The sequence below is a fragment of the Leucopleurus acutus genome, assembly GCF_964270905.1.
Source record: "Leucopleurus acutus genome assembly, chromosome: 19".
NCBI classification, from domain to species: domain Eukaryota; kingdom Metazoa; phylum Chordata; class Mammalia; order Artiodactyla; family Delphinidae; genus Leucopleurus; species Leucopleurus acutus.
This window is the reverse complement of record NC_139161.1, coordinates 12,117,443-12,142,780: the sequence shown is the minus strand read 5'-3', so window position 1 is coordinate 12,142,780 and position 25,338 is coordinate 12,117,443. Positions and strand designations below refer to the sequence as shown.

Below are 25,338 nucleotides of genomic sequence, written 5' to 3'. Positions count from 1 at the left end.
AGGCCGACTTTGCTCTTGGCTTTACTTGGAAGTGAAGTTAGACAGACTGGGGTGGATTTGTATTGGTCAACGTAAATTGCGCAAGGCTGAACCTAGGGTCCCAGACTCCTTTCCCTGCACAGTTCTGAGTTGGTGTGGAACACAGGGGACATTTCGCCCAGGATTTGCAGCCGTGTTCTTTTTGCACCTGGAAGGGTGATGCAGCGATTGAAGTGGTGTCCTAGTGATGTCCGCTTCCATCCCATGATCAAAGTTAACAACACCAGTGATGGGACCGATCAAAATGGTGCCAGCTGATGGGATGCTGTGAGGATGCAGTGTCACTTCCATGGTGCTCGAGACAGAGACGCACAGCCTGCAGCTAATTACAAGGAAACACTGGGAAAGCCAAATCGAGGGACTTTCTACCAAGCAACTGATCTATATTCTTCAAAAGTATCAAGGTCATAAAGGTCAAGGAGAGACTAAGGAGTGTTCGAGAGTGAGGAAGACAGAGAGACGGGACCTCCAGAGGCAACATGTGACTCTGGACTGGACCCTTTGGCCATAAAGAACTGGAGTGGAAGTCTCAGCTATGCCAGACAAGCAGGTTGTAGAGACCTATAGTTCACAGTTGGTACTGAGCATTGGGACTCTGTGTGAGAGGTGCCCTCACCACAAACACAAAACCAATGGGTATGAGGAAACTTGGGGGTGATGGATATGCTCATGACCTTGACTATGGTGATGGTTTCACACAAGTGTTTGCATATGTCCAAACTCATCAAACTGTATACATTAAATATGCATAGTCATATATATCAATTAAACCTTGATATAGCTTTTTCTTTTTTTTTTTAAAGAACATCATTGGGACAACTTATGAAAGTTGAATGGGAGCTAAGGATCACGTGGTAGGGATGCATGGTGTTACTCTTCTGACTCTGACAGTTGTGCTCTGTTGTGATGGCGTGTGTTATGCTGTGGTTGTGTCGTATGTATTGTGTGTTTTTGTGGTTGCGCAGGACAATGTCTTTATTCCAAGGAAACAGACACTAAGCTATTTAGGGGTGATGGAGTGTTAGTTTTGCAAATTACTCTCAAATGGTTCAGGGGGAAAGAATCCTTACTATCCTTGCAACTGTGAAGCTTTTATTTCAAAATAAAAACTATCTTTGGCATTTGAAAATGTGTCTGGAGTGTGGTGACGGCCTTGGCTGCGTGAAGCAAGTGCTGCTGGGTTCTGATTCGGGTGGGGGTTGATGGAGGTAGGGAGATGTTTTTAAGCTGTGGGTGTTTGGGAGAATACTCCCCAGAGGGACCTCTGTGTGGCCTTGGCCATCACCCAGGGGCATCAGGCCCAGTGCTTGCAGGGACCAGTTCCAGGCCATCTGCCCCCAGCCAGCCAGGAAGGGGCATGTTCCCCACCCCAGGGTTTATTTTTAGTTTCTTTTCCAAAACCCAGGATGGCGCTTCTGGCTGGCACCTTTGGGTTGTGGGTGAGGACGGTGGCCCCTTCTAAGGAGACAGGTTTCTGCGAACAAGGAAGCAGAAGCTGCACTGATGCCTGGCCCCGCCTAGTGCCCCCAGTCTTCCCTCCTCCAGCCAGCCCCCGCCCCCCCCACCATACACAAACCTGCCTGGCCACCCAGCCTGCCCCAGCCTAGGCCTATAAACCCCCCATGCCCTCGCCTCCTGTTGTACAGAGGCTGGGAGTTGGCACCACGCTGCTGAATTTCAGTGGCCTTCGGGCCCTGGTGACGGGGCAAGGAAAGATGGGTGTGAGCGAGGCAGGTGGGGGTGTGTGAGGGGCCGAGGTTAGAGAACAAGGTGGCCAGACCCAGAGCCTCACAGGCCCATGCGGCGGCCTGCAAGTCCCTTTGTGCCTGAGCCGGCTGATCTGGGCCTAGACTGCTTCCTACCACCCAGCAGGCCCCATTGGGACAGGATGCTAGCCTCTCGATGGTCAATGCAAGAGCCCTCCTGTGAGGGAGGCCCTCGGAATCAGTCTGGGCAGATGGGGGGACCCAGCCAAGGCCTCTTCCCTCAGCCCAGCAGGAAGGGGTTGCCCTCTGGGCCTCCCTTGGCCGAATCCTGGCTGGCCGGACCCCTGACCCCCGGGCCACCAACCTCTGGCCAGCACTGTCTCACCGCTCTTTCCTGAGCAGCAAATCTGCTGCCCCCACCCGCAGCCTTGGCCCAGACATATTGCGCCATCTGGCCGCCCCGTGCACCCCTGCAGGGAACGGGTGGGACACCACGAAGGCCCTGCACGCCTCAGGAGCCAGAGTGGTGGCTGTGAGCCATACCAATGCCGACCTGGTCAGCCTCTCCAAGGAGGTGAGGTGTGCAGCCCCACCATGGGCCAGGCCTGTGACCCTCCGGGATGCCTCACCAGCCTGCCAGGATGCCCCCTTTGGTCACTGGCCAATGCCTTCCCACAGGGCCCCGGGGTAGAGCCTGTGTGCGTGGACCTGGGTGACTGGGAGGCCATGGAGCAGGCGCTGTGCGACGTGGGCCCTGTGGACGTGCTGGTGAACAATGTCGCCATGGCGCTGCTGCAGCCCTTCCTGGAGACCACCAAGGAGGCCTTCGACAGCTGAGGAGTAGGAGAGGAGGTGGACTGGGGAGAGGGCTGCTGAGGAAGTGGACCGGGTGTGGCCATGGTGTCCCCTCTCCCTCCAGGTCCTTCAGTGTGAAACTGCACTGTGTTCCAGGTGTCTCAGGTGAGCCAGTGGGAGGATGTGGCCCAGTGCAGACATGGCCCAAGCGGGTGTGCGGTGGGTCAGGGTGCCCCCTCTCTTGGCTTACAGACTGTGGCCCGGGGCATGATCAGCTACGGAGTGCCTGGCTCCAGCGTGAATGTCTCCAGCATGGCGGCCCATGTCATCCTTCCCAACCTAGCTGCCTACGGTGAGTCCCTCTGCCCAAACTTGAGCCCCCATTCCATGCAGGAGCAGCTGGGCTCCCGGGCTGGGCCTCATGCAAAGTGGGCTGAATCCTTAAGGGTCCTCAGTGCTGCCCTTTTCCCACAGGCTCCACCAAGGGTGCAATAACCATCCTGACCAAAGCCATGGCCATGGAGCTGGGGCCGCACAAGGTAGGCATGGGGGAGCTGGGGGTGCCAGGGGCCCCGGCCTGGGAAGGCACGAGGTAGGCGCAGGGTGGGGGTGAGGTGGGGGCTGGCGGGTGGTGGCCAAGCGGCGGCTGGGGATGAAAACGGGGGTAGGGGGCGCCAGGGGGTGAGTAAGCAAGCTCAGTGGGGTCTGTGAGGGCGGGGTTTGTGCGCCGGCTGAGACCGCCCCGCCGGCCCCTCGGCCCCAGATCCGGGTGAACTCGGTAAACCGCACGGTGGTGCTTACCGCCATGGGCCAGGAAGCCTCGTCTGACCCCAGTTCGCCCGGAAGCTGAAGGAGCGCCACCCGCTGAGGCAGTTTGCAGGTCAGCTGGGCTTCGTGTAGTGGCGGGCGCGGCTGGGGCGGCCGAGCCCAGACAGCCGGGCCGAGCCGTGCTGACCCCGCCCGCCACCCGCCGCAGAGGCGGAAGACGTGGTCAACAGCATCCTCTTCCTGCTCAGCGACCGCAGCGCCTCCACCAGCGGCTCGGGAATCTTTGTGGATGCCGGGTACCTGGCCTCCTAAGAGCGCGGTGCTCTGGGCGACCAGAAGGATGGTGCTCGGCTCCGCCCGGCCCCGCTTCCACGCCCCACCGCCCCGCCCCCAGACCGCCAAGGCCACCAGCCCACCACGCCCCTGGCCCCATCTACACCCACGGCCCGACCCTCCCCGCATCTCCCACGGCCCGGCCTACTGCCCCCGCCCCGCGGCTTGGCCCCACCTCCACGCCACGCCGCGGCTCCGCCCCACCAGCCCATCCCGCATCCACACTCACGTGCCAGGAGACCCCGCCCCTGTCGTCCCCACCCACTGTGTCCTCAGCTGTGCTGGAGTGGCTTTGCCTAATTAAATGGAGGCCTTTCTCCTGCAGCTAGCCGTGCCAGGGCTCTGGCTGGGCATGCCGCGAGGCTGGGGAGGGGAGGATCAGGGACTGGGGGGCACCGGTTAACCTTCGAAGAAGTAAAGAGAGGGCAGATCCGAAGCCCGCCGGATTCCACCGCTGACCCTGCCCTTGAGCTGAAGGGCCGAGATTCCTTGCAAGAAGATTCCTCGTGTCCACGCCCTTACCGCAACACCCAACTTTCTCTGGGCGGAGGGCAGAGGGCAGCGTGCAGCCACCTTTCCTTCCCTGAGGCTCTGGCTCCGCCCTTCAGCCCAGCATGCCCCCCCCCCCCGCCCCCACTACCGCCGGCCGGAGAGGGTAGAGGGTCTGAGGAGCTGCGGGGAGATGCTCTGGACCATAGGCTATCCCTAGGGAAGATGGGACTGAGTGCTCAGCGCCCGGCGTGAGGGGCGGGGTGCTGGACCATTATAGCTTATCCAACCCTGAGCAACCAGCTCCGCCTTGGGGCACACCTTCCCCCACAAGACCACCCATGAGAGGGCAGCCCCAGCTGGGGAAGGGTCCACAGCTGCTGCTCTACCTACTGTCCCTGGCCTGACTCCAGACAAAACAGCCCTGCAGCTGGGGCAGCTAGAGGGTTTTGCAGGCCCTGTTGGGATTCAGCTGTGCTTACCTGGGTCAGGTTCCACATGACACATGTCTTCTGAGTGTGGGTGTGATGAGGCCTGAGGTGGTCAGTCAGCTGGACTGGTGCAGTGTCCAACTCTGGGCAAGGGGGCAAGGTATGAGGGGCTGGGGTGGGGCCCTCCAGGCAATAGTACCACTGGGCTGAGAGAGCAAAGGGCACATTGCAGGGATGGGGAGTGCTGAGGGCACTTCTAGCCAGCCTCAGGGCCGCCCAGAGCAAGGTTTGTGCCAAAGCAGGCTTGGCTCAGTCCAGCTGGTCCACTGAGGATCACGGGGCAAGTGAAAGGATTTGGACACCATTCTGGGGGCCAGGTAAAGACAGTGAAGGGACCTAAGCAGATGTCCCTTTCAGGAAGGACAGGCTGGGGGCTGTTCCCCGCCTCCCCTTGGCTTCTGGCAGGCAGACGGCAGGGTCCAAGGTTAGCAGCAGAAGGCAGGGTTTGCCCAGTGCCTAGAGGGTGTTGGCTGCACCACGGTGCCAGATCTGGTAGGGAGGACTCACTTGGCTATCCTCCAGGGGCTTCTCAAACCTGTGCCTCCTGCTGTCCCCAGCCACCCTCTCCTCCAGACTGTCCACCTCTCTGGGCCCAAAGCCACAGTGACCCAGAGGCCCTGCAATCACCACTTCCTTACTCTTGTCCACAGAAGGTCCTCAAGGGCAGTGTTTCTAGACTTTCCCACCATGACCCACAGAACAAAGTAGCTTTTACAGGAGGAGCCAATGGCACACATGGACACGTAAGCACACATATATCTCTGACCCTAAAGCTGCAGGAAGCAATGCTTGCCCTTGCTGGCCACTGGGTACCCCATGACCCTAAGCCTATCCCTTCCCATCCTATCCAAGTTTTTAAAGTCCTGGTGGCCTCCTGGTGGGGTGAGTCAGTGTTTCAACTCCCTTTGAGGCTAAAGCACACCTTTGCTGGCCTTGGCCTCTTCTTCAGGCTTATTGGGTTGTCCAAACCCTTTCCCTCTAAGCACAAGTGAGCCTGCGTGAGCTACTCCTAGGTCTGGGGGAGGGGAGCATGTGATCCTTTTTGCCAAACTTTTCTTCTCAGAAACAAAAGAAAAAAATGTTGGGCTTCCCTGGTGGCGCTGTGGCTGAGAGTCCGCCTGCCAATACAGGGGACACAGGTTCGTGCCCTGGTCCAGGAGGATCCCACATGCTGCGGAGTGGCTGGTTCCATGAGCCATGGCCGCTGAGCCTGCGCGTCTAGAGCCTGTGCTCCGCAACGGGAGAGGCCACAACAGTGAGAGGCCCGCGTACCGCAAAAAAAAAAAAAAAAAAAAAGTTAGCCCTGACTGAGATCTCTTTCACGTACAGCTACGTATAATTACGTATTAATTTCACGTATTAATTACCACATCTGTTTTTTTGTAATAATCATCTTGGCAGGGGAAATGCTAGCGGGGCCCGCTAAACCTATTTCACTCTGGTTCGAAGGGTCACAACAGGGTAGTTTGAAAAACTCCGCCCAAGAGTCCAGCGGGGACCCAGCCTGCCCCGCCCCGGCCTCGCCCACTCCTTTCGGCCAATCGCCCCCGCGGGAAAGCCTCTATTTGAATATTCCCTCCCTCCCCACGACACCGCCCTGCAATTGGCCCGCCGCGTCCCGCCCCGCCCCGCGCCCTCCCGGACAGTCGCGCGCAGCTGGACCCAGGCACGCAGTTGGGCCTCAGCAGTGCACAGGGCCGGTCCGAGCCTCATGGAGCTGAGCCTAGCGGGGCGCCGGGCGCTCGTCACTGGGGCGGGCAAAGGTGGGCCCGGGGCGGCGGGCAAAGGTGGGCCTGGGAGGGGGTGGCCGGGGAGGGGCGCCCGCACTGAGCCGCGCTCCTCGCAGGCATCGGGCGCAGCACTGTCCAGGCGCTGCACGCGGCGGGTGCACAAGTGGTGGCTGTGAGCCGGACCCAGGCCGACCTGGACAGCCTGGTCCGCGAGGTAGGCGTCGCCTTGTCCCAGCCCAGCGGGCGGCGGGCGAGGCTGAGGGCGGGCCGGGACACGCGGCCGCCGGGCGCTAGGGATCGCCAAGGACTCTTGCACACCCTCCCCCACGCCGGGCGCACGGCCTCTGTTGGGGGCCGACGGGTTGGGAGAACGACGACTCCCCCTGGGCTTAGGAGCAGGCAGAAATGGCTGCCTTGCAGGCCCGGGGCCAGACGCGTTCGGGCGCTGGGAGGAAATAGACTGGCCGGAGGCGGGGCCAGGCTCCCGTTCCCGAAGCCCCGAGTTGCCCAGTGGCCCAGAGGCCGAGTTAACTACCCTCCACCTGCAGCAGCCTGGGATTCTGAGCCCCAAGAAGGTGACTGGCTCCTCTGGAACCCCTAACCCCTCCCCCTGTCTAACTGAAAGGCCATGCAAACCCAGCCCTTCTCCCTCGCATGCCAGAGGCCCAGATGTACCCTTTCTTGGGCATGGATCCTCTGGTACATGTGCCCCCTTACCACCTAATACACACAGTGCCCAGGGGTAGAGCCTGTGTGTGTGGACCTGGGTGACTGGGAGGCCACGGAGCGAGCGCTGGGCGGCGTGGGCCCTGTGGACCTGCTGGTGAACAATGCTGCCGTGGCGCTGCTGCAGCCCTTCCTGGAGGTCACCAAGGAGGCGTGTGACACGTGAGCCAGGGTGGGGTGGAGGAACTCCCGGGGGGAAGGGCTGTCTCCTGCTGCAGCAGTCCCAGTCCCTGACCACGGTCTATCCATCTACTTCCAGGTCTTTTGACGTGAACCTTCGGGCTGTCATCCAGGTGTCCCAGGTGAGCTGCCTTCAGAGCCGGAGTGGGAACTGGGGGGTGACACCAGTTCTGCCTCATGCTTCCTCTGCAATTCCAGATCGTGGCCCGAGGCTTAATAGCTCGGGGAGCCCCGGGGTCCATCGTGAATGTCTCTAGCCAGGCCTCCCAACGCGCGCTGACTAACCACAGCGTCTACTGTGAGCAAGCCCCGGCTGTGCCCCCCCCCCCCCCCCAGCCTGAGCCGCCAGCTCAGGCTCCACACAGCTGCCTCTCCTCACAGGCTCCACCAAGGGTGCCTTGGACATGCTGACCAAGGTAATGGCTCTGGAGCTTGGGCCACACCAGGTGAGCCCCACTGGGATGCCTTCCCATCACCCAGCCCACGTGCCCAGAGAGCCTCAGCCCACCCAGCTGACCCCCTTCTTGTTCCAGTACAGATCCGTGTGAATGCACTCAACCCCACAGTGGTGATGACACCCATGGGCCAGGCCAACTGGAGCGACCCCCAGAAGGCCAAGAGCATGCTGAACCGCATCCCACTTGGCAAGTTTGCCGGTGAGTCAGGCGGGAGCCCAGCTGGGAGTTGCATCAGTGGCTTGCTCAGGTGAGGGGTGGGAGGGAAGGGTGAAGGGCAGCTCCTTTCAACCACATCCTGAACCCCACCCCGCCCACAGAGGTGGAGAACGTGGTAGACACCATCCTCTTCCTGCTGAGTGACCGCAGCAGCATGACCACGGGCTCCACTGTGCCGGTGGATGGAGGCTTCCTGGCTACCTGAGCCCCTCCACCCACACACACACATGTTCCATGCTGAGCCCACTTTTACCCCCACCCCCCTTCCCCATCCCTCCAATAAACATGATTCTTCTGCCCAGCCTGCACACTCATTCCTAGGCTGCAGTCAAGTGGCTGGAAGATGTAGCGCTCAGGGCTGGGTGTGGGGATGAGTCCCAGGTAGAGGCAACCATTCAACTCACATCCTGGGCCAGTGGCAGCCTGTCCCTCCTGTGAGAGATTTTCAGGCCTGGCTAAGTCCCTGGCAGGACTGGGAGGTAGAACCTTCCAGAAGGCCAGCTCCTAATGAGAGTGGTGAATTTGACCGAGGATGGCCTTTGGCCCTGTCCAGAGGTCTCTGGTATGGAAGCAGTGGTGTTTTTAACATGAGTGTTGGTTGGCATTCCTGAAGTCCATGCATAAGACAAATGTGAACTGAGGATGCTGTGTGTTGGGACTTCATTACTTTGTTGATGACTTGAGCGACTTCTTTGCTGAATCAGATGACGGTTTTCAATTTTCATTCCCTCAGCTTTGTGAGTTATTCACCACATACTGAGCACAAGCTCCCGCTGTAGGATTTGCCAACTTCTATGGTAAAATACTCCTGCCTGTTTACTGTCCTTGAGGTGGAGCTGGGGAGAGATGCGTGTCCCCCACCTTTGTGTGGTGTCCCCACCACACAGATACAAAAGCCTTACACCCGATAGCACAGGTAATAGTAATATGTACAAAAATATTTAGGAAGTGATGTGTTTTGAGTATTTGTTAATTTCATTTTTTTTATACAACTAATGTAAGTTTATATAATTATTAACAATAGCTGTTTAGAAACTTGCTAGCAAAATTCCTGAAATTCAGCAGTCCACCCTCTACACACCATTGCGGGGGTGCAGTGTGGCTTCTCATCACACCAGAGTAGTGCCTTGCGGCCTCAGGGGTGAAGTCCTAGCTCCAGGCCAGGCCCGCCCCTCACCTCCTGCCGTTGTCTGCCCATCGATGCCAGGCTGTTGGCCCACCTGCAACCCCTCCTGTCCTCTCCACACCACGTTTGTTCTACCTCCACGGCTGCAGGGTCCCTCTGCCTGGACGTCCTTCCTCTTGACGATCTGTCTTCCTGAACACTCAGCTAGTGTCCCCCGGCCTTGCCCTGGGCTCCACAGGGCCCCATGGGGCCTGACTTGCAGACCATCCTGCCCCTTGCTCGCCTGGCTGTGCCCTCCCAGAGGCCTGAAGTCAGCGTGAGAAGGGCTTTCTTCATCCGGAAGGGACCAAATGCACTTGCCCCCACTTTGATCTGGGTCCCTCCTTTGGAGACTGAGAGGGCTCAGCAAGCTTTTCCTCCTCTCCTCTGGCGCGCGCGCGCGCGCGTGTGTGTGTGTGTGTGTGAGAGAAGCTCACCCGCTCTGTACCCGTGGATGGTGGGGGTTGGGGGCCTGGCACCCTCAGGGTGCAGGAGCAGGCAGGGGGAGACAGGAGCAGGGCAGGTAGCAAGACAGCAGGAGATGATGAAGAACGTTTATTGTATAAAATAAAAAGGGGCTGCCCCATCCTGGGGCACAAGGACAGAACCCACCCCACAAACTCCCCCATCAGGGAAGCCCATCCTGGGGCTGCCCTGGACCTGCCCCTGCAGCCTGAGGGAGACCCTGCTCCCTTCCAGACTCCCTGGGGGCCAGGGAAGGCTGGAGCTGTACCCCCAGGTAGAGGAGGCAGAGTGGACAGGACCCCATGGCCCCAGCACCACCCAGGGAGCAGCAGCCTCGTCCCCGTGATTCTTCCCCCTCCCCACCCACAAAACTTCCCCACAGCAGACTCGGGGACACCAGACATCTCAACACAACAGATACAGGCGCGGGCGGCTGGAGGCTGCTCCTCCAGGAGTGAGGGCTCTAGAAGACCGTGCACTTCTTCCCCGGCTTCTTCACAGGAGGCGGGCAGAGCACAGCCCGGATGGCCTCATCAAACACAGTCTTCAGGCCCCGCTGGGTCAGGGCTGAGCACTCCAGGTACTTGACAGAGCCTGGGGGCAGCAAAGAAAGAGAAGAGTGAGGGTGGCAGGCAGCACAGGCAGGCAGCGGGGGGCAGCACTGTGCCCCCCAGAGCCAACCTCTCCTCCCTGCACCGGCAGGCCCGTCCGTGCCCACTCACCGATCTCCCGGGCCATGGCCAGGCCCTGGGGGTAAGTGATGGGCGCTAGCTTCTTATCCCGTAGCCGCTCGATGGTGTCCTTATCGTCACGAAGGTCCAGCTTGGTGCCCACCAGGAGGATGGGCGTGTGGGGGCAGTGGTGCCGAACCTCTGGGTACCACTGTGGGGATGAGAGGCTCTGATCCCTACCCCTCGAGAGCTTTACCCTCAGCCTGGCCCAGAGCAGGCCATGGCTCCCAAAGGCCCCTTCCTTGTGCCTAGACCCACACTTAGCCCTTCTTGTTTCACGGGGCGACCACTGGGTCTGGTAGGGAATGACCAAGAACAAAAATACCTAGCCAAGACGCTTCCAGGCCCGTCAGGTCCTCTCAGTCAGGGCCCTTCCTTCTCTGAGAGCCTCACTCACCACCCCTACCCCACCCCTGGCCCCTCATCACCCTCTGGGCCATGAGACCTCACACCCGGCAATCTCCAAAGCACAATATGTCTCTGTAAGGCCCTCAAGCAAGAGACCCCTGCCCTCTAAGGGCAAGTCCCCTGGGCAGCTTCCTCCCCTCCCAGAAACACAACTCTGCTTCTGGCCCTTTCCTACCTTGGCTCGAACATTCTCAAAGGAGGCTGGGCTCACCAGGGAGAAGCAGATCAGAAAGACGTCCTTGGGAGAAAGGGAGAGAAGAAGGGAAGAACGGAGGGTACCATGTAGGAATGGTCAAAGAGGCTCCGAATGGCCTCTGCTCACCCCCCCCAACACACACACACACACGCATGCACGCACACCAGGCCCTCTGGGCCTCCACCCGAGCCACCCGGCCCCTGCAGGCAGCCCTGTGGTCCCCTACAGTTTGGGGGTAGGAGAGTGGCCGAAGCCGGTCGTAGTCCTCCTGCCCAGCGGTGTCCCACAGCCCCAGGTTGACAGGCTTCCCGTCCACCATCACATTCGCAGAATAGTTGTCAAAACTGCAGGAAACAAAGTGAGAGAGATCCCCCCCGTGTCTGGGTTCTCAGGCCTGCACAGACCTGGAGCTCTGTCAGCACCTCGCCTCACCCCGGAACCCAGACCAGGGCTACTTGGGCCCGACCTCGAAGCCCAGGGGAGCCCTGCACACAGGCGTCCATACCCTCCCCTTGCCAGCTCTGGACCCGCCCGCCTGCTCACACGGTGGGGATGTACTCTCCAGGGAAGGCGTTGGTCGTGTAACTGATCAGCAGGCAGGTCTTCCCCACGGCGCTGCGGAGAGAGGGCGAGTCCACGCTGCTCCCAGACCCACCTCAGCCCTCTGCCCAGCGAGGGCAGCCCCTCCCACGGTGCCCAGGGTGGGAACAGGGTTGCCTGCCCAGCAGATCCGCAGCGATAGAGGACCAGGGCAGGAGGGCCTCCGGGGTGGCAGAGTGGTGGGTGAGGGCTGGGGCGAGCTGCCTCAGAGCCCCAGGCAGGTGCCGGGAAGGTGGCACCGGCTGAGGGTTCAGCCCAGGTGAGAGGCCTGGCCCCACCCACCGGGAGGCCAGGAGGGGCCGCTGGCTGCCGGCAGCATCAGGTGGGCCTGGGCTGGAGGCCTGCGCCCCGCGACCAGCCGGGACCCCGCCCCACCGCGTCCTCCCGCCGCTGCCCGGTCCCCCAACGCCCACGGGCCGGTCGGGGCCGCCCCGCCTGGACCCCAAGTCGGGATCCCTGGACCGCGCGCCGCCCCCTCCGTCCCGGCCGCGCCCCGGAGCCCCGCGCCCTGCCCAGGAGGGTCCCCGGGGCCAACCCCTCCCGGCGCGCCTGGCGCGCCAGGCCGAGCGGCCTCCGCCTCGCGCACTCACCCGTCGCCGACCACCACGCACTTGATGGCCTGCATGGGCGCGGGCCGGGCGGGCGCGGCCGCGAGCCGAGCTGCGGAGAAATGCCCGGCGCCGCAGCGGCCGCGGACCCGAGCCGAGCGCCGAGCCGAGCGGCCGGAGACAGCCGAGCGCCGCCGAGCGCCGGGCGCGGAGACAGCCGAACGCGGCCGGCATGGAGGGCGGGGGGCGCGGACCCGCCCCGAACCCGGGCCGACGCGCCTTCCAGAGAAATCTGGTGGGGGGCGGGGTCACAGGGCACCCCGCAATCCGTGTCGAGCTTGGGCAGGCCCTCCCCAGAGCCCCTGTGACCCACGCCAAGGGGCGAGGGCAGCGCAGACAGGCTGCTCCCACCCACCTGAACAGGTTGTGGTCGGTGCACACAAGGTTTCTTCTAGGGAGAGGATTCCCAGGGCCCACCGAGGGAGGGGCTGAGGCCCGCCCACCCACCCTCTAACCACGAGACAGCTGGTGAAAACTCAGGTGTTCGCAGTCACTAGAGATCCACGAGGCAGGCAGCCCCCTGCCGATCTGCCCCCATCCCCACCTGTCTGCTGCAGTAGCTGGACCAATCCCTACCTGGTAGCAGTTAGGAGGGGTGACCCAGCCACACCTGGAGGGCCTTTCCTGAAGGGCCCAAGCTTGGAGAAAAGACTGATACTGGATAAAGGCACTGGGGCCAAAATGTATCACAAATTGCAAAAGTCTGTATTTCAGAACACCCTGGAGTGAGCGCTGGGGCCTGCGGAGCTCATGGTTGTGAAAGGTGACTGAACTGTGGTGGGTGGGGCCAGGAGAGCTCGGGCCTGCTCCCCCAGATCTCCTTCCAACATGGGTCTGTGTTCTCAGGCGCATCATTCCTTGTGATTGGGATGAAGGAGTGGGGATGGGGCTGGGGCCCTCTCCAGCCCCCTTGGCCAGCGAGGTTCTGGACCCCCCGCAGGCGGGCACTCTGGTGGTAAGCTGCAGCCGTCCTGCTCTCACATCCATTCCAGCACTGATTTTCCAAGTCACCGGCTGCAGACCCTGCCTAAAGAGCCCGGACCTACCCATGGCCTGTCCCTCGTAAAGAAGGGAGGAGCAGGCATGAGACAAAGATGTCCAACAGATGCCACCTTCCTGCCACTTTCAGACTTTCCCTGCCTCCCCTCACTTTTGGGGGCTCAAGGTCCTCAGGGGGGACCCCTGCACATAAGCCAGAACAGCATTTTGCAGGAAGCTGGCCCTTTGGGCCTCCTCATCCCGGATCCGGGCAATCTCGGCCTGCTTCAGGCGAAGCTTTTCACGGAGAGAGGCATTCTCGCTCTCCCTGTCCAGCAGTGCCTCCCGGTGGTCACTTGCGATCACTGCAAGGGAGGAAGCTCAGTGAGGAAGGGGCTCTGGGGACTGCCTGGGCTCCTGCCAACCCAGAGGTCCGCAGGGGGCCGGCAGGGTGGGGTTCGCTCGGGGTCCCCTGGGCACACACATACCCAGCCTCCCCTACCAGCACCTCCTGGAGCTGAGACCTAGGCCAAGCTCAGCTCTCCAGGCCAGCCTCCTCCTTCTCCTGTGGGATGACCCAGTAAGGAAGGCCCTGCAGAGAAGCCACAGGGGGGCGGGGGTGGGGCTCAGCTCACCTTTCAGCTGGCGTTCCAGGGCCGCTGCCTTCTCCTTCAGCGCTTCCTGGGCTGTCAGCTCGGCTTGCAGGCGGCCGTTCTGCTCCTGCAGCTCCAGCCGCACCCTTGTCACCTCAGCCGCCTTTTCTTGGTCCTTGTTGCTCAGCTCCTGCCAGGCAAGGAGGTGGGGGGGGGGTGAGGTGGCAGCTGGGGGCACCAGGGGCACCCCTGGGAGCCCTCGATGTCCTGGCTACCTGCTGCAGCTCCTCCAGGCGCCGCCTCAGGCCCTCCACCTGCCGGCCAAGCTGGCTGGCCCGCGCCTGGGCATCGGCTACCACCTGCTTCTGCTGCAGGCAGGCGCTTTGAGCCTCGTCCCGAGCCTGCGCCAGCAGCCGCAGCTTCTCCTCCAGGTGAGCCAGGTGCTGCTGCTGCGGGCCCGGGAGAGGGGCTGATGAGCTGCTTTCTGGCCTGTGGCCCTGAGCTCACGAGAGGAGTGAACCCCCCAGCCCCACCTTCAGACAAAGAGGAGCGTATATTTGCAATGTGGAAACTGCCTTGTCACTAAAGTTATAGCATATGTTGCTCTGAATGGGCTCAACTTGAATGAGGAGCCTCCCCCATGTCCCAGGCTGACACCATCCTGCCCTCTGGCCTCTGGTCCCCTACTTCCACCATGTGGTCACAGGCTGCACATTTGGGCCAAACCCCTTCCCCACCTTGGGGCTGGAGGACATTGGCTCTTTGCGTGGGCGTGGGGGGGCTGGATATGGTGCTGATGGGATGAGTGTCCTCGTCTAAGTTTTCTGCACCCCTGGACCTCCTGTTCCCTTGTCCCTCCCTACAGAGTCAGAAGACAGCCTTGGTCTGGCCCACTTAAGCCCAAAGGGCTGTGCAACCCAGGCAGCTCATGCCAACCCCTCAGACCTCTCTCCCCAGTGGGCGCTGCAAGCAGCGGACCGTGGCCCTGGGCTCACCTCCTCCAGGCGGACTTGGTTCTTGGCCTTGATGAGCTCCTCCTCAGCTTGGCTGCGCTCACTGAGTGCCGCGGCCTTTGCCCGGCTCAGCTCCTACACCGCAGACAGTGACCGCTGGGCCTGCCCTCTGCCCCTGCCCAGGGACCCCTTCTGGCCACACCCAGCCTCCCTAGGGGAGAGCAGAGCCTGGCGCCCAGCTCACCTCCTCCAGGGACAGCCGCACAGCCTCCAGCCTCTGTACCCTCTCCTGCATGGCCCTCTCGCTCTCCTCCAGGTGGCGAGTCATGTGCTCCACCTGCCCAGGTGTGGGGTGGGGACAGGGCTGGCACGCTGGCTCCCCAGCCTTCCCCTCTGGGACCCCCACCCTGGGGGCAGGTGAATCTTGGGGACTCTGTTACTTCCGAGTGAGGGCTGCCCCAAGTGACCTCACAGGAAGTGAGGATGGACGGCACGTCCCAGTGCTGCACCCCAGGTGGCACAGAGCACATGGCAGCCTGCGCTGTGGCCCCAGCAGTCAGGGTCCCTTCTAGAAACTGGTGGGGAGGTTCTGGGTCTGACATCTACCAGGGCTGTTGGAGAAATGCCACCAGCACCCCAAGGTTGTCGAGGGAAGCCTGGCCAGGAGTGCGCCTTGGGGACACCATGCCACACCGAGGTGTCTGCAGGCCCCGATGAAGCGAAGAGAGCAAAGGCCAGACAACACAACTAATGAGGCACCTCCTTGAAGCGCAGGTGTTCCGCGTCCTCCAAGCTCTGCCGGGACCTCTTCTTCTCCAGTTCCAGGCGTTCTGGAAGCACAGGGGAAGAGCGTGGGTAGGACTCCTCTGGGGGCCTTGGTTCTCAGGACCCAGTGGCAGGCCTGTGTGTGCCCACCTTCAGCCTGGACAGCCCGCATCTTCAGCTCAGCTGCCGTGTTGGTCAGCTCCTGCCTGGTCAGGAATAGCTGATCCTGCTGAGATTTCACTTTCCGCTCCAACTCGTCCACCTGGAAAACCGGCACTGAGGGAGGGAAGCTTTGGCCCCTTCCCTGAAGCCCTGCCCCAGGCCTTCCAGGGACCTGCCCCCACACCCTGCCCCCATACCTGGTTTTGCAAAAGCAAGTTCTTTTCATTGGCAGCAGACAAGTCTCTGAGGAGCTTAGACTCCCGCTCTGCAGCTTCCTGGGGGTCAGACGGGGAAAGGGCACCACTGGACACCTGCCACCACGCACCGCCTGCCTACCCCACACCCAACCACCTGCCCATCCAGCCCTCCCTGCCCACCTGCTGCTCCAGCCTGTGCTCCTTTGCCTGCCTCTGTGCCAGGCTCCGCTGTTCCTGCTCTGTGGTGGCCAGGAGCTCCCCCAAGTCCTGGGCCTTCTGCTCTGACAGAGCCAGGGCGGCCTCAGCCATCTGCAGCCTGCAAGGAGGGAAGGGCTAGCCCCACCCCATCCCTCCTGTAGACTCTGCTAAGTCCTTGCTGTTCTCACTCTTGCCAGACTATTACCCCAGCTAGCGCCCACCTCCTCCAAGGAGCGTTCCCAGGTTACCATCCCAGCGGTCCCTCCACCTCCTTTGTACACTGGGGACTCGAGTCCTTGTCTGGACAGTCCTCCTCTGCCCTGTGGGCAGGTCTCTAAAGTGTTTTGAAGCCTCCGCACAACCCCGTCCTACCCTCTGCTCCTCCTTACTTGGCCTTGAGAGCGTTGATGATGGAATGCCTCTCATTCAGGGCTTCCTGAAGCTGCCCCACGCGTGCTGCCGACGCCCTGTGGGCACAGAGGAGGGTTCAAGAGACCCAAACCCTGGCGCCCTCTGGGCCCCTCCCTGCGGCAGCTGCTGCTCCTCACACTCACGCCACCTCCAGGTGTGGGCTGAGAAAGTTGCGGTGCAGCCTCTAACCCTCCAGCCAACTCCCTCAGTAAACACACCCCACAACCTTGTTCACGGGCAGGCGACGAGGCTCACGTCAGGTCACTCCAAGGCCAGAGTGAGGACCCGAAGCCCGGGTACCCCCAGCGCACCACCTCCCTGCCCCCTGGCCCTGGGGCCACACTCACTTGCTGCTCCTGACCATCTCTTCTCTCTGTCTGTCGATCGTCTCCATCAAGTCCAGAAACTGGGGATAGAGCCAGCCAGAGCCCGGTCAGGGCCCAGAGCCCGCCCACTCCCCACCGTCAGCGGACAGGAGGGCAGACATCCACTGAGGCGGCAGGACACGAAAGGGCTCGGCCTCATCCAAAGGGAGAGTGGCTCCCACGCAGGGAGGCCCAGAGGGGAAGCCCACCTACCCGCCCACCCAGCCAGAGGGCATCAGAACAAGAGGCTGCCTCCCAGGCCTGGGTATTGGCTGCTTGGAGAGGCTCCAGGGCCCAGAAGGAAGGAACAAGGCCATGGCACGGGGGCTGAGGGGGGCCCTTTGTCCATACAGCCAGGGCGGGGCTGGGGTCGAGGCGAGGCCCTGCAGTCAGAGGCAGCACTGTCCTCACCTGTTTGGACTTCTCTTCCCGGAGGTGCCGCACCTCCTTGCTGAGCACATGGGCGCGGGCCTGGCTTTCCCGGAAGGCGGTCTGCCGGTCCTGGTTGTGATCCATGGCTTGCTCTGTTGGAAAGAGCCAAGTTGTCTACCGGGAGGCCGAGCCCCAGGAGTGGCCAACGGCCAGCCCAGCCCCATGCCCAGAAGACACTGCGCGAGGTTGTATCTCACCCCACAAATCAGACCCCTTAGTGCACTAGCAGGTGAGGGGCTCAGAGGGGGTGGGGGTAGGGACAACAGTGAAGCCAGGAGCCTGGGAGGGGGAACAGGCACACGGGGAGAGGTGGGGAGGCTGCTCAACTGCCAAAAAAGGTGGGCATTTGGGCTCCGCCCCAAAGGCCAAAGGCCAGCGTGTGACGTTTAAGAGGTGAATGGTGTGCTCAGCTCCCATGCTCTGGAAAGGTCCAGGCAGCATTTGGAGAGAGGCCAGCCCGAAGTGGCCACAGTGCCAACTGGGGTGACTCAGAGGCAGGCCCAAGAACCAAGAAGTGGGAGAGGACATGCGTTGGGCAGACCCAGCAGGTGGTGATGCCACACTAGATTGCAACCCAGGCTCGGGCCCTTGGGTGGCTGGCGCTGCCGGTGGGACAACGAGCCGTGGGGAGTGGCAGAGTGCTCAGTGGGCTTGGGGCTGAGGAGTCAGGGTCATGACAGGCGGAGACCGTGGTGCGAGGAGGGTGAGGCGCAGCACCAGGCAGTCGGCGCTCTGCAGGCTCCTGCCGCTGCCTTCTCTTCCCTGGAGCCTGCTGTTTTTAACATGCTACCGTCGTGATGCCGTGTTTACTTGTTCTGGCCCAAGCCACCCCTCGCTCAGTGGCTGAGTCTCTGACACAGGGAATCAGCTCTATGTCCTGCTCCAAACAGTGCAAGCCACCAGCGGCTCCATGTGCCCGTACCCACGGCTCTGAGGATGTCGCCGGGGATGCTGTTCCCAGCCAGCTCCAGCTTCCACAGGGTTCTGTTGCTGGGGAGACAGTTTACCAGGGCGCGGCCCCCCAGGAGGCCGATGTGATTCCAGCGCAGGTCTGGAGGGAAATCTGGTGTTGCCAGATGGAAAGCACGGGGCGGGGGTGGGAGGGCTGGCCCAGCCTGGAACACTGGTACTCCCTGCGATCGGCCACAGATCAGGAGCCCAGCTCAGCGTGCCCCTCCTCTCCCACCCCCACCCTTCTGGGAGAGGACAAAGGAAGCAGTGGGAGGGCTGAGGAAGCGATGAGATGCAACCCCTCCCCCTTCCCCCCCAGACCAAGACCTCCTGGCCCGGTCTGAGGACGAAGAGGCCAGTGCTGGCGGCCTCACCAAGCTGCTGGAGGCTGGTGTTGCTCTTCAGGGCCAGAGCCAGCTCCTCGGCACCCTTGTGGCTGATCTGGTTGTTGCGGAGGTCCAGCTGCCGCAGGGCGCCATTGGCTGCCAGGGCCCCGCAGAAGGCCGCGAAGGCTTCTTCCCACGTGCCCAGGCTGTTCCACTCCAGGGTTAGGCTGCAGGAAGGGTGGACGTGAGGTGCGTGGCCCCGAAGGCTCCCATCCTGCTCCCATGGGGTCCAGCGGGCTTGAGGAGGGGCACAGGCTTGGGTGTCTCTGGCAGAAAGGCTGGAGGCGCGTGAGTAACTCATACCCGCCTACTCCCCACCACGGAAGACCGGCATGAAGGCGTGAACTCTCATGTTGCAGAACCGTGTCCGCTGGAGCCAACCCAGAACCACGCAGAGAGAGAGCGGGGGCTCGGGGGAGAGCGGGGGCTGGGACCGCCACCCTACCTCTGAATGGACTTGTTCTGTCGGAGGAGTTTTGCCAGTGCCTCGGCCCCTGAGGCGCGAAGGTTATTGCCCTAGGACAGGAAGAGGCCAGCCAGTCACTCCCCGGCATCCTGAGCTGGGCTCTGAATACCCTCGTCAGGCGTCAGGCGGTGGGGGAGGCCATGGCGAACGGAAGGTGTGGCTCCTTTCAAATTCTGCTTTCCCTGCCCGCAGTGGCCTCCTAATGCAGCCTATTTCAGTTTGCTTGTGAGAACATTCTGGAACTCACGTTCCTGCCCTCAGAACACCGACACGCGTGCGTGAGACCATGAGCAAATGGTGCGGAGCCTGTGTGCTAAGAGTGCTTACAGACACAGTCTCCGGCCACCATGCAGACCCCTGGTCGCCAGGACACCTGTATCTTCTCTACTCCTGCTCTCAGGTGGCACGCCCCTGAGTGCAGATCCACCCACCTTGAGATCCAGAAACCGCACGATGGTGTTGACACACAGCCCCTGCAGCAGCAGCACGGCCCCTGTAAGAGAGCAGGGCAGTCACCCTCCACCCCTGGTGTCTCCGTCTTGGGTCAGCTCCCCACACATAGGGGAGAGACGGCTGTCCCAGTGGCCCCCACCAGCCAAGGTTCATGCCAAAAAGGAGTCACCCCACTCCTGTGTCAGGTTTGAAACATCCGCCAGGTGTGGAGTCAGGTGGCTCACCAGCACAGCGGGACTCTCCTAAGTCAGGGGACACTAAGGCTTTCCCATTACAAAGAGAAACTGCCTTCTGCTCCCGGGTTTCCAGAGAGGATGCTGCTGCTGCTTTATGACAGTAAAAGGGAGTAACCGCACAAAGAAAAGATCAGGTGGGACTGAGTTCTCTGCTAGAGATGCTAAGCACCAAGGACTGCGGCATGTGCAGCTAATAAGCAGCAGAGCAAAAAGAAGCCGGGGAGCCCGGCCCCAACACTGAAGTTGGAAGGGCTGCCCTGGGCCGCCGGCCCTTGGTGCCCACCTTCCTCACTCAGCATGCAGTCACTCAGGACGAGCTCCGTCAGCAGTGCCTCCTTCTGTAGCAGCTTGCCCAGAGCCCTGCAGGTGTCCACTGTCAGGCTCTGTGTGGCCAGGTCCAGCCGGCCCTGCGGCAGCTGGTGCATTTGCTGCAGAACAGTCTCCTGGGGCTCGGCCCCACTCTCCTTGCACAGCCGGCTGTAGGTGCGCCGGAACTCCTCCATGTCCCTGGGGTGCAGGAAGGGCTTCCCGGAAAGCGCCTAGACAGGCCTCACCAGGAGCCAGCTGGGACCGGGAAGCCGGGGAAGGGCAGTACGGCAGGGCCTCTCCCCTGGGGGCCTTCAGAGAGCCCCCGGCAGCTCAGTGGGGGCACAAAGACTCTAAGTCTTCAGCAGCCAAGAAACGAGGCGCAAACTGAGTTGGTCCAACAGGCGCGAGGCCCCAGGAGGGCAGGGGCGGGTGATTCTCAGCGGACCGCTGAAGCCTGGGACCGAGGAGGTGGGGCGTCCTCGGGGGCGGGGCCTCCAGCGGCGGGGCCGGTCCGTCCGGACGTCGCCCGTACCCCTGGGCTCCGGGCCCGATGCCCCAGCCCTCGCGCCGCTGGCCCCCCGCTCGCTCGTCACGGCCGCCGCGCGCCTCAGTATCCAGGAAGAGCAGGGAGCGTCGGGAAGACCTGGAGGAAACTACAACTCCCAGGAGGCTTTGCGGAGGAGGGGCGCTCACCGCGGGCCAGTGAAGGCAAAGGAGCGGGCGCGCGCGGAGGGTCCATTGGCTGGAGGCGGGGGGCGGGGCTCCAGAAGGCGCGCTCTTTGTCGATTGGTTGGAGTCGCGAGGGAGGGTCTCCGGAGGGCGCGCTCAAGGTTCATTGGCTGGGGACGCGGGGGCGGGGCTCCGGAGGGCGCGCACCTTGGTGGCGGTCATGGAGGAAATCGGCGCCGGCTTCCGGAAAGTGAGAGAGGGCCTGCTGGCGGGGCGGGCTGGGGGCGCGGGGCGAGGCCGCCGGGGCGGGGGGCACGCGCGGGTCCGGCGGGGACGCTGCGGCCCGGTCCCCTGAGTGACCCACGTGCGGATCCTGAGCCAGCCCCCGCGCTGCCGTCGGGTGCCTTATAGGGTGAGCCCATTCCCAGAATCTGGCAATGACCCTCGTCCTGCACACCTTTCGTCCTCCGTGGATGGGATCCCGCGGCCGGGTAGCGGAAGGTTGGGTAGGCAGCCTGGTCTGCGGCAAGAGGGAGAGGGTCTGCAGAAATCGGGCAGGGGTAAGTGCCAGCACAAATGAAGGGAGGCTCAGAGAGGAGCCTGGGCTCCCGCCCCGCGGCTCCGGGATCCGCAGGACTCACCCTAAAGAAGTTAGCGTAGAGCACAGTGCGGCCCAGCTCGCGGGTAGTCTCGGCGCCTGCGTATTCTAAAGGTTCCTTTTGGCCTGTTTCCTATCACACCAGCCCTGTGCTTTGCGTCTCACTTGAGCCAGGCTGGCTTTGTTGCCTGGTGTGTACTTGGCTCTACAAGTGCTTTTCTTAGCAGCACACCCAGCACAGTCAGGCACTGTTACATGCACTTGAAATGGATTAGCCCGTGTAATGCTCAACACCATAGGAGATGGGTACTGTACTACCCCCACCTGCCAGTGGGAAAGAGGCAGAACTAGAGTCAAACCCAGGCCATCCGCCTCCAGAGTCAGCCCCTTTGCTCTGCACCTGGCAAATGGGGCTCTGGGTGGGTGGGTGGTGAGGTCAGCTGCCTCCCACACCCCGCAGGCTGTAAGTGGTCTGAGTCTCACATTGTTGCTCTGTCTTAAGGTTAGGTGACATTGAGCCCTTGATATCAGGCCTTTGTGGGCAGGAGGGAGAGTCTCAGCCCCTCATGAGTACTTGTCCAGCCAGTCCCCAGTGGGTGTTCTCTTTCTACCACCCAGAATCGTCACTCTGCCCTGGCCTACAAGGGGTATATAGTGTCAAAGGGAAAACCACCGAGGCAGGGGGTTGTAGGAATCCTCCACTGTAATAGCTGCAGAGGGGAGCACTGGGCTGGGCCTCCTTCATGCAGTCCTGCACAGCTCTGGAGCCCTCACCCTCAGAGGGCTCTGGCCAGAGCTGGGGTCATGGTCATTACCCATGAGCAGGGCTGTCCCCGGGGAGGGGGAGGGGTCGTGGTGCCCCCACACAGTGGGGCAAAGGCTGACCACATCCCAGGTCCCATCCTACCCTCTGCAAGTTTAGGGAACCTCTGCTCCCAGCTGGTGCTGACTGCTTTAGTTATCACGGCAACCCCATGCAGCTGCCCCCCAGCAGCAGCCTGGTTGATTTAGCTCTTCCCCAGGGTCTGGGAGCTGGCGGAGCAGTAGAGCCTTCTGTGCCTTTGCTGGTACCTTTCAGGTACACAGCAAGGAGGGCCAGCAGGTGGCGCCAAGCTCACGTGGTCACTGCTGGGAGGATGAGGCTGCTTCTTTGGTGCTGCCCCAAGTGACTGGTGACGAGCTCTTACCCGCCTGAGCCAGGGCTTCGTCAGGGTCCGCTCTCTCCACTCTGCTCTCCAGCTTTGCTGAGCTGCACTGGGTGAGGCAGTGCCATCTCCGTGGCTAAGGCTAGAGGCCTGGTGGGTCCCCAGCTCACCTTCCCTGCACGACACCCAGTTTCTCCTGGGCACCCACTGCTGTTGTCCTCCCGCCTCCCCTGGCGCTCTGCTGGCTCCTCATTCGCAGCCTCTTCTGGCTGGTCCCTGCCCTCAGCAACCTCCCTTGGTCCACCCACGTGCTGCCACCTCCCAGATCCTCATCGCCAGCTTCAACCATCTCTGAGTTCCAGCCACCCAATGGCTGCTCTGCTTGGACACCTCACGTGTGTCCCTCATGCAACATGTTCCAAGCTGAGCTCCTGAGATGCTGATCCCCAGAATCTATATCCGCTTAGTGGTGCCATACTTTGGGGCTCAAGCCTCTCCCTTGAGGAGTCTTGGCCTGGGCCCTGCCCCCTACCTTGACTGCCCACTGACCGAGGAGCCTGGCCCCTCCCCAGCTCTGCGGTTCCCACAGTGCCCTTCCCCATTACAGGAAGATCCCTTTCCACGTGTCGTGTCGTGTCGTGTCGTGTCGTGTCGTAGGCTCCAGGGAGGGACCTGGGATGGAGCTGACCCAGTGCCCAGAGCAGGGTCTGGCAAAGCCGGGCGGCATTGGTGGTGTGGACAGGCCTGTAAAGGGGCCCAGTGTGGGGAGAGCACCTCGTCCCTGGGGGCAGGAGCACAGGACTGCTCTGGATACCATGAGGACTGGAGCCCCAGAGAGCGGCAGGCAGGCACCTGGGCTGCTCCCACCGGTCTGCCACTTGCATCTAATTTCTGGTCCTCCTGGAGGCACTCAGAGAGGTTTCTCCCCACTGCCTAATCTCCCCACCCTGGGAGAGCCCCACAGACAGCATTTCCAGCCAGAAATTACAACCCCATCCCATCCAGAACTAAATGCCTAAGGGGTGTGCAGCAGAGGGGCGGGGGCGGGGGCGGGGGCTCCCTGACGCCCCCTCCGTCCCTCAGGAGCTGGTGAGCAAGCTGCTGCACTTGCATTTTAAAGACGACAAGACCAAAGGTGTGTGAAGGGGAGGGTGGGGGGCGGTGGCCGGGGACTGCTGGGCACCCGGGACCCTGCACTGCACCTCTGCAGGGGCCAGAGCCTCAGACAGGACTGGGCCAGACGGAGGGCTGAGGTCACCGGCAAGAGCGTGAGGTCAGCAGCAGTGAGGGCAGAGTGGGGCAGCAGGGAGAGGGTGTGTGTCTGTAACCTTCTCCCTTCACCTTGCAGTCAGCGGGGACGCGCTGCAGCTCATGGCCGAGCTGCTCAAGATCTTCGTTGTGGGTGAGCAGAGGGACCCAGCAGTGTTCTCTAGTATCCCACCCAGGCCCGTGCGGATCATTCACGACCGCTTTGCATTTTATTTTTCAGTGGGGTAACCAAGACACATTTTTCCAGTTTTTCCCCAAGCACCTAAGCTCCCTGTCCCTGAAAAGCTCCGTGTTTCAGAGGCCCCAACCTCAGCCTTCTGAGCTGTCGGCTGGCACGGGGGTGGGCCAGCAGCCAGGGCTGAGGCCCACGGGGTTTAGGGTTCAAGGCCCCCCAAGCCTTCTCTGCCTCACTTCCCTCCTGCATCACGGCAGAAGCGGCCATCCGCAGCATCCGGCAGGCCCAGGCAGAGGACCTGGCCCAAGTGGACGTGGAACAGCTGGAGAAGGTGCTGCCTCAGCTGGTAGGTGCACCTCCAGGAACAGGGCCTGGCCCAGGAGACGGGGGTGGGGGGGTGGCTACATCCACGAGGCTCTGAGCGCTCCTCTCCCCCACAGCTTCTGGACTTCTAGGGGTTTCCACCCTCACTGTGGCCACCGCTCCACGTCACGGCCTCTGGCTTCAGACAGGACAGGAGCTGCTGATCCCCCAAGGTTCTCCTCCAGCTCCCAGGATTGGCCGGGTGCCAGCAAAGCACCACTCTCTTCCCCCTGTCATCCCCTCTGCCTGCTGCTGATGGCCGGGATGCAGCAGATAGAGGGGTCACTGACAGGATGAGGGTCCTGCACCTGGGTTGGTGCCCTCCCCTCACGCCCCCCGCCCTCAGGACAGCCGAGCACCCACCGGTGTGGGAGAAGCACTTGGTCACCGGGAAGCAGGTGCGGGAGACCCGCCTGCCTGAGCAGGTAGCCTGTGTGTCCTCCACAAACAAGCAGAACGGTGTGGCTCTGCCACCGACATCAAAGCTTGTGTGTCGCCTTCTAGCCGTCTGATGTTCCCCTCATAAGATGCTTGCCTGAGCTGCGTATTTCTTCTCACAAAGCAACGTCAGTAAATCAGAGCCACCTCCCCAGGCACAGCCTCCTGTTGCCATTAATCACCCAAAGTCAAGTTGCTTCAAAGCTGGGAGAGGACAGAATAACAAACAGCATGTGTGAGTGCCCTGCTGTGGGCCAGGCTCAAGAGGCTGTGAAATCGGAGCCCTCGCACGTGTGGCTGCTCGCCTGGGACGGTGCCTCTGCCACAGGGCTGCCGTGAGTGTGGTGTGCCACCGGCCCGGCAGGGGTGCTGGTGGGGCAGGGGGAGCCACGCCAGCGGGAAGGACCACCGGTCCCAGGGCCACAGGGCCAGGCAGCTCAGAGCTGCTTGGGAGCCGCTAGAAGCCCAGTCGGGAGGCCTGGCTGCCCTCCCCCCCCAACACAGTACCCACCTCCCACCAGTTCTGAAAGCTGCTGGGACTCATCAGCCCAGGACAGAAACACCCAGAGGGCCCTGGGCCCAGTGACCATGGGGTTAGGACTCTCACAGAGCTGGAGGACCTATTCCACTGGGGAGGGACGTCTGCCCCTGCTGCCACGGGCACCCAGGAGCCCCACCCCCATGCCCAAGGATGGCATGGGTGGGGGGCCAGCCCTCCCTCC

General features: G+C 62.1%; 5 protein-coding genes across 6 annotated transcripts; 3 read left to right on the top strand and 2 right to left on the bottom strand.

Annotated features, from left to right (window-relative positions):
* Window positions 1–1,445: 1,445 nt before the first annotated feature.
* Window positions 1,446–3,620, top strand: LOC309975598 (carbonyl reductase [NADPH] 2-like; the record flags this gene model as incomplete). Its single annotated transcript, XM_082860775.1, is given in 11 exon segments — window positions 1,446–1,478; window positions 1,686–1,758; window positions 2,222–2,319; window positions 2,424–2,581; window positions 2,665–2,682; window positions 2,684–2,705; window positions 2,793–2,892; window positions 3,015–3,079; window positions 3,304–3,370; window positions 3,373–3,420; window positions 3,517–3,620. Coding segments are annotated over 11 exon segments (786 nt in total).
* Window positions 3,621–6,307: 2,687 nt separating this feature from the next.
* On the top strand, window positions 6,308–8,210 carry LOC309975375 (L-xylulose reductase). Its single transcript, XM_082860433.1, has 8 exons — window positions 6,308–6,384; window positions 6,468–6,565; window positions 7,085–7,239; window positions 7,337–7,379; window positions 7,456–7,555; window positions 7,639–7,703; window positions 7,796–7,913; window positions 8,033–8,210. The coding sequence occupies exons 1-8, from the start codon at window positions 6,333–6,335 to the stop codon at window positions 8,134–8,136; spliced, it is 735 nt and encodes a 244-aa protein (XP_082716559.1). The 5' UTR covers window positions 6,308–6,332; the 3' UTR covers window positions 8,137–8,210.
* A 1,814-nt stretch (window positions 8,211–10,024) lies between these two features.
* On the bottom strand, window positions 10,025–12,121 carry RAC3 (Rac family small GTPase 3; the record flags this gene model as incomplete). Of its 2 annotated transcripts, none has more annotated exons than XM_082860437.1 (6): window positions 10,025–10,155; window positions 10,284–10,443; window positions 10,876–10,938; window positions 11,123–11,240; window positions 11,440–11,511; window positions 12,087–12,121. In XM_082860437.1, the coding sequence occupies 6 exons, from the start codon at window positions 12,119–12,121 to the stop codon at window positions 10,025–10,027; spliced, it is 579 nt and encodes a 192-aa protein (XP_082716563.1). The 2 variants fall into 2 exon arrangements, with proteins under 2 accessions (XP_082716563.1, XP_082716564.1); XM_082860438.1 differs by having other exon boundaries at window positions 10,095–10,155; window positions 10,280–10,443.
* A 1,129-nt stretch (window positions 12,122–13,250) lies between these two features.
* Window positions 13,251–20,153, bottom strand: LRRC45 (leucine rich repeat containing 45; the record flags this gene model as incomplete). Its single annotated transcript, XM_082860380.1, has 17 exons — window positions 13,251–13,447; window positions 13,718–13,865; window positions 13,951–14,124; window positions 14,671–14,763; window positions 14,873–14,965; window positions 15,388–15,458; window positions 15,544–15,655; window positions 15,753–15,830; window positions 15,933–16,068; window positions 16,340–16,417; window positions 16,709–16,767; window positions 17,138–17,250; window positions 18,081–18,209; window positions 18,484–18,662; window positions 18,941–19,011; window positions 19,393–19,454; window positions 19,934–20,153. The coding sequence occupies 17 exons, from the start codon at window positions 20,151–20,153 to the stop codon at window positions 13,251–13,253; spliced, it is 2,013 nt and encodes a 670-aa protein (XP_082716506.1).
* A 674-nt stretch (window positions 20,154–20,827) lies between these two features.
* On the top strand, window positions 20,828–24,763 carry CENPX (centromere protein X). Its single transcript, XM_082860454.1, has 5 exons — window positions 20,828–20,878; window positions 23,455–23,506; window positions 23,720–23,773; window positions 24,073–24,161; window positions 24,256–24,763. The coding sequence occupies exons 1-5, from the start codon at window positions 20,849–20,851 to the stop codon at window positions 24,268–24,270; spliced, it is 240 nt and encodes a 79-aa protein (XP_082716580.1). The 5' UTR covers window positions 20,828–20,848; the 3' UTR covers window positions 24,271–24,763.
* The last annotated feature ends 575 nt before the right edge of the window (window positions 24,764–25,338 follow it).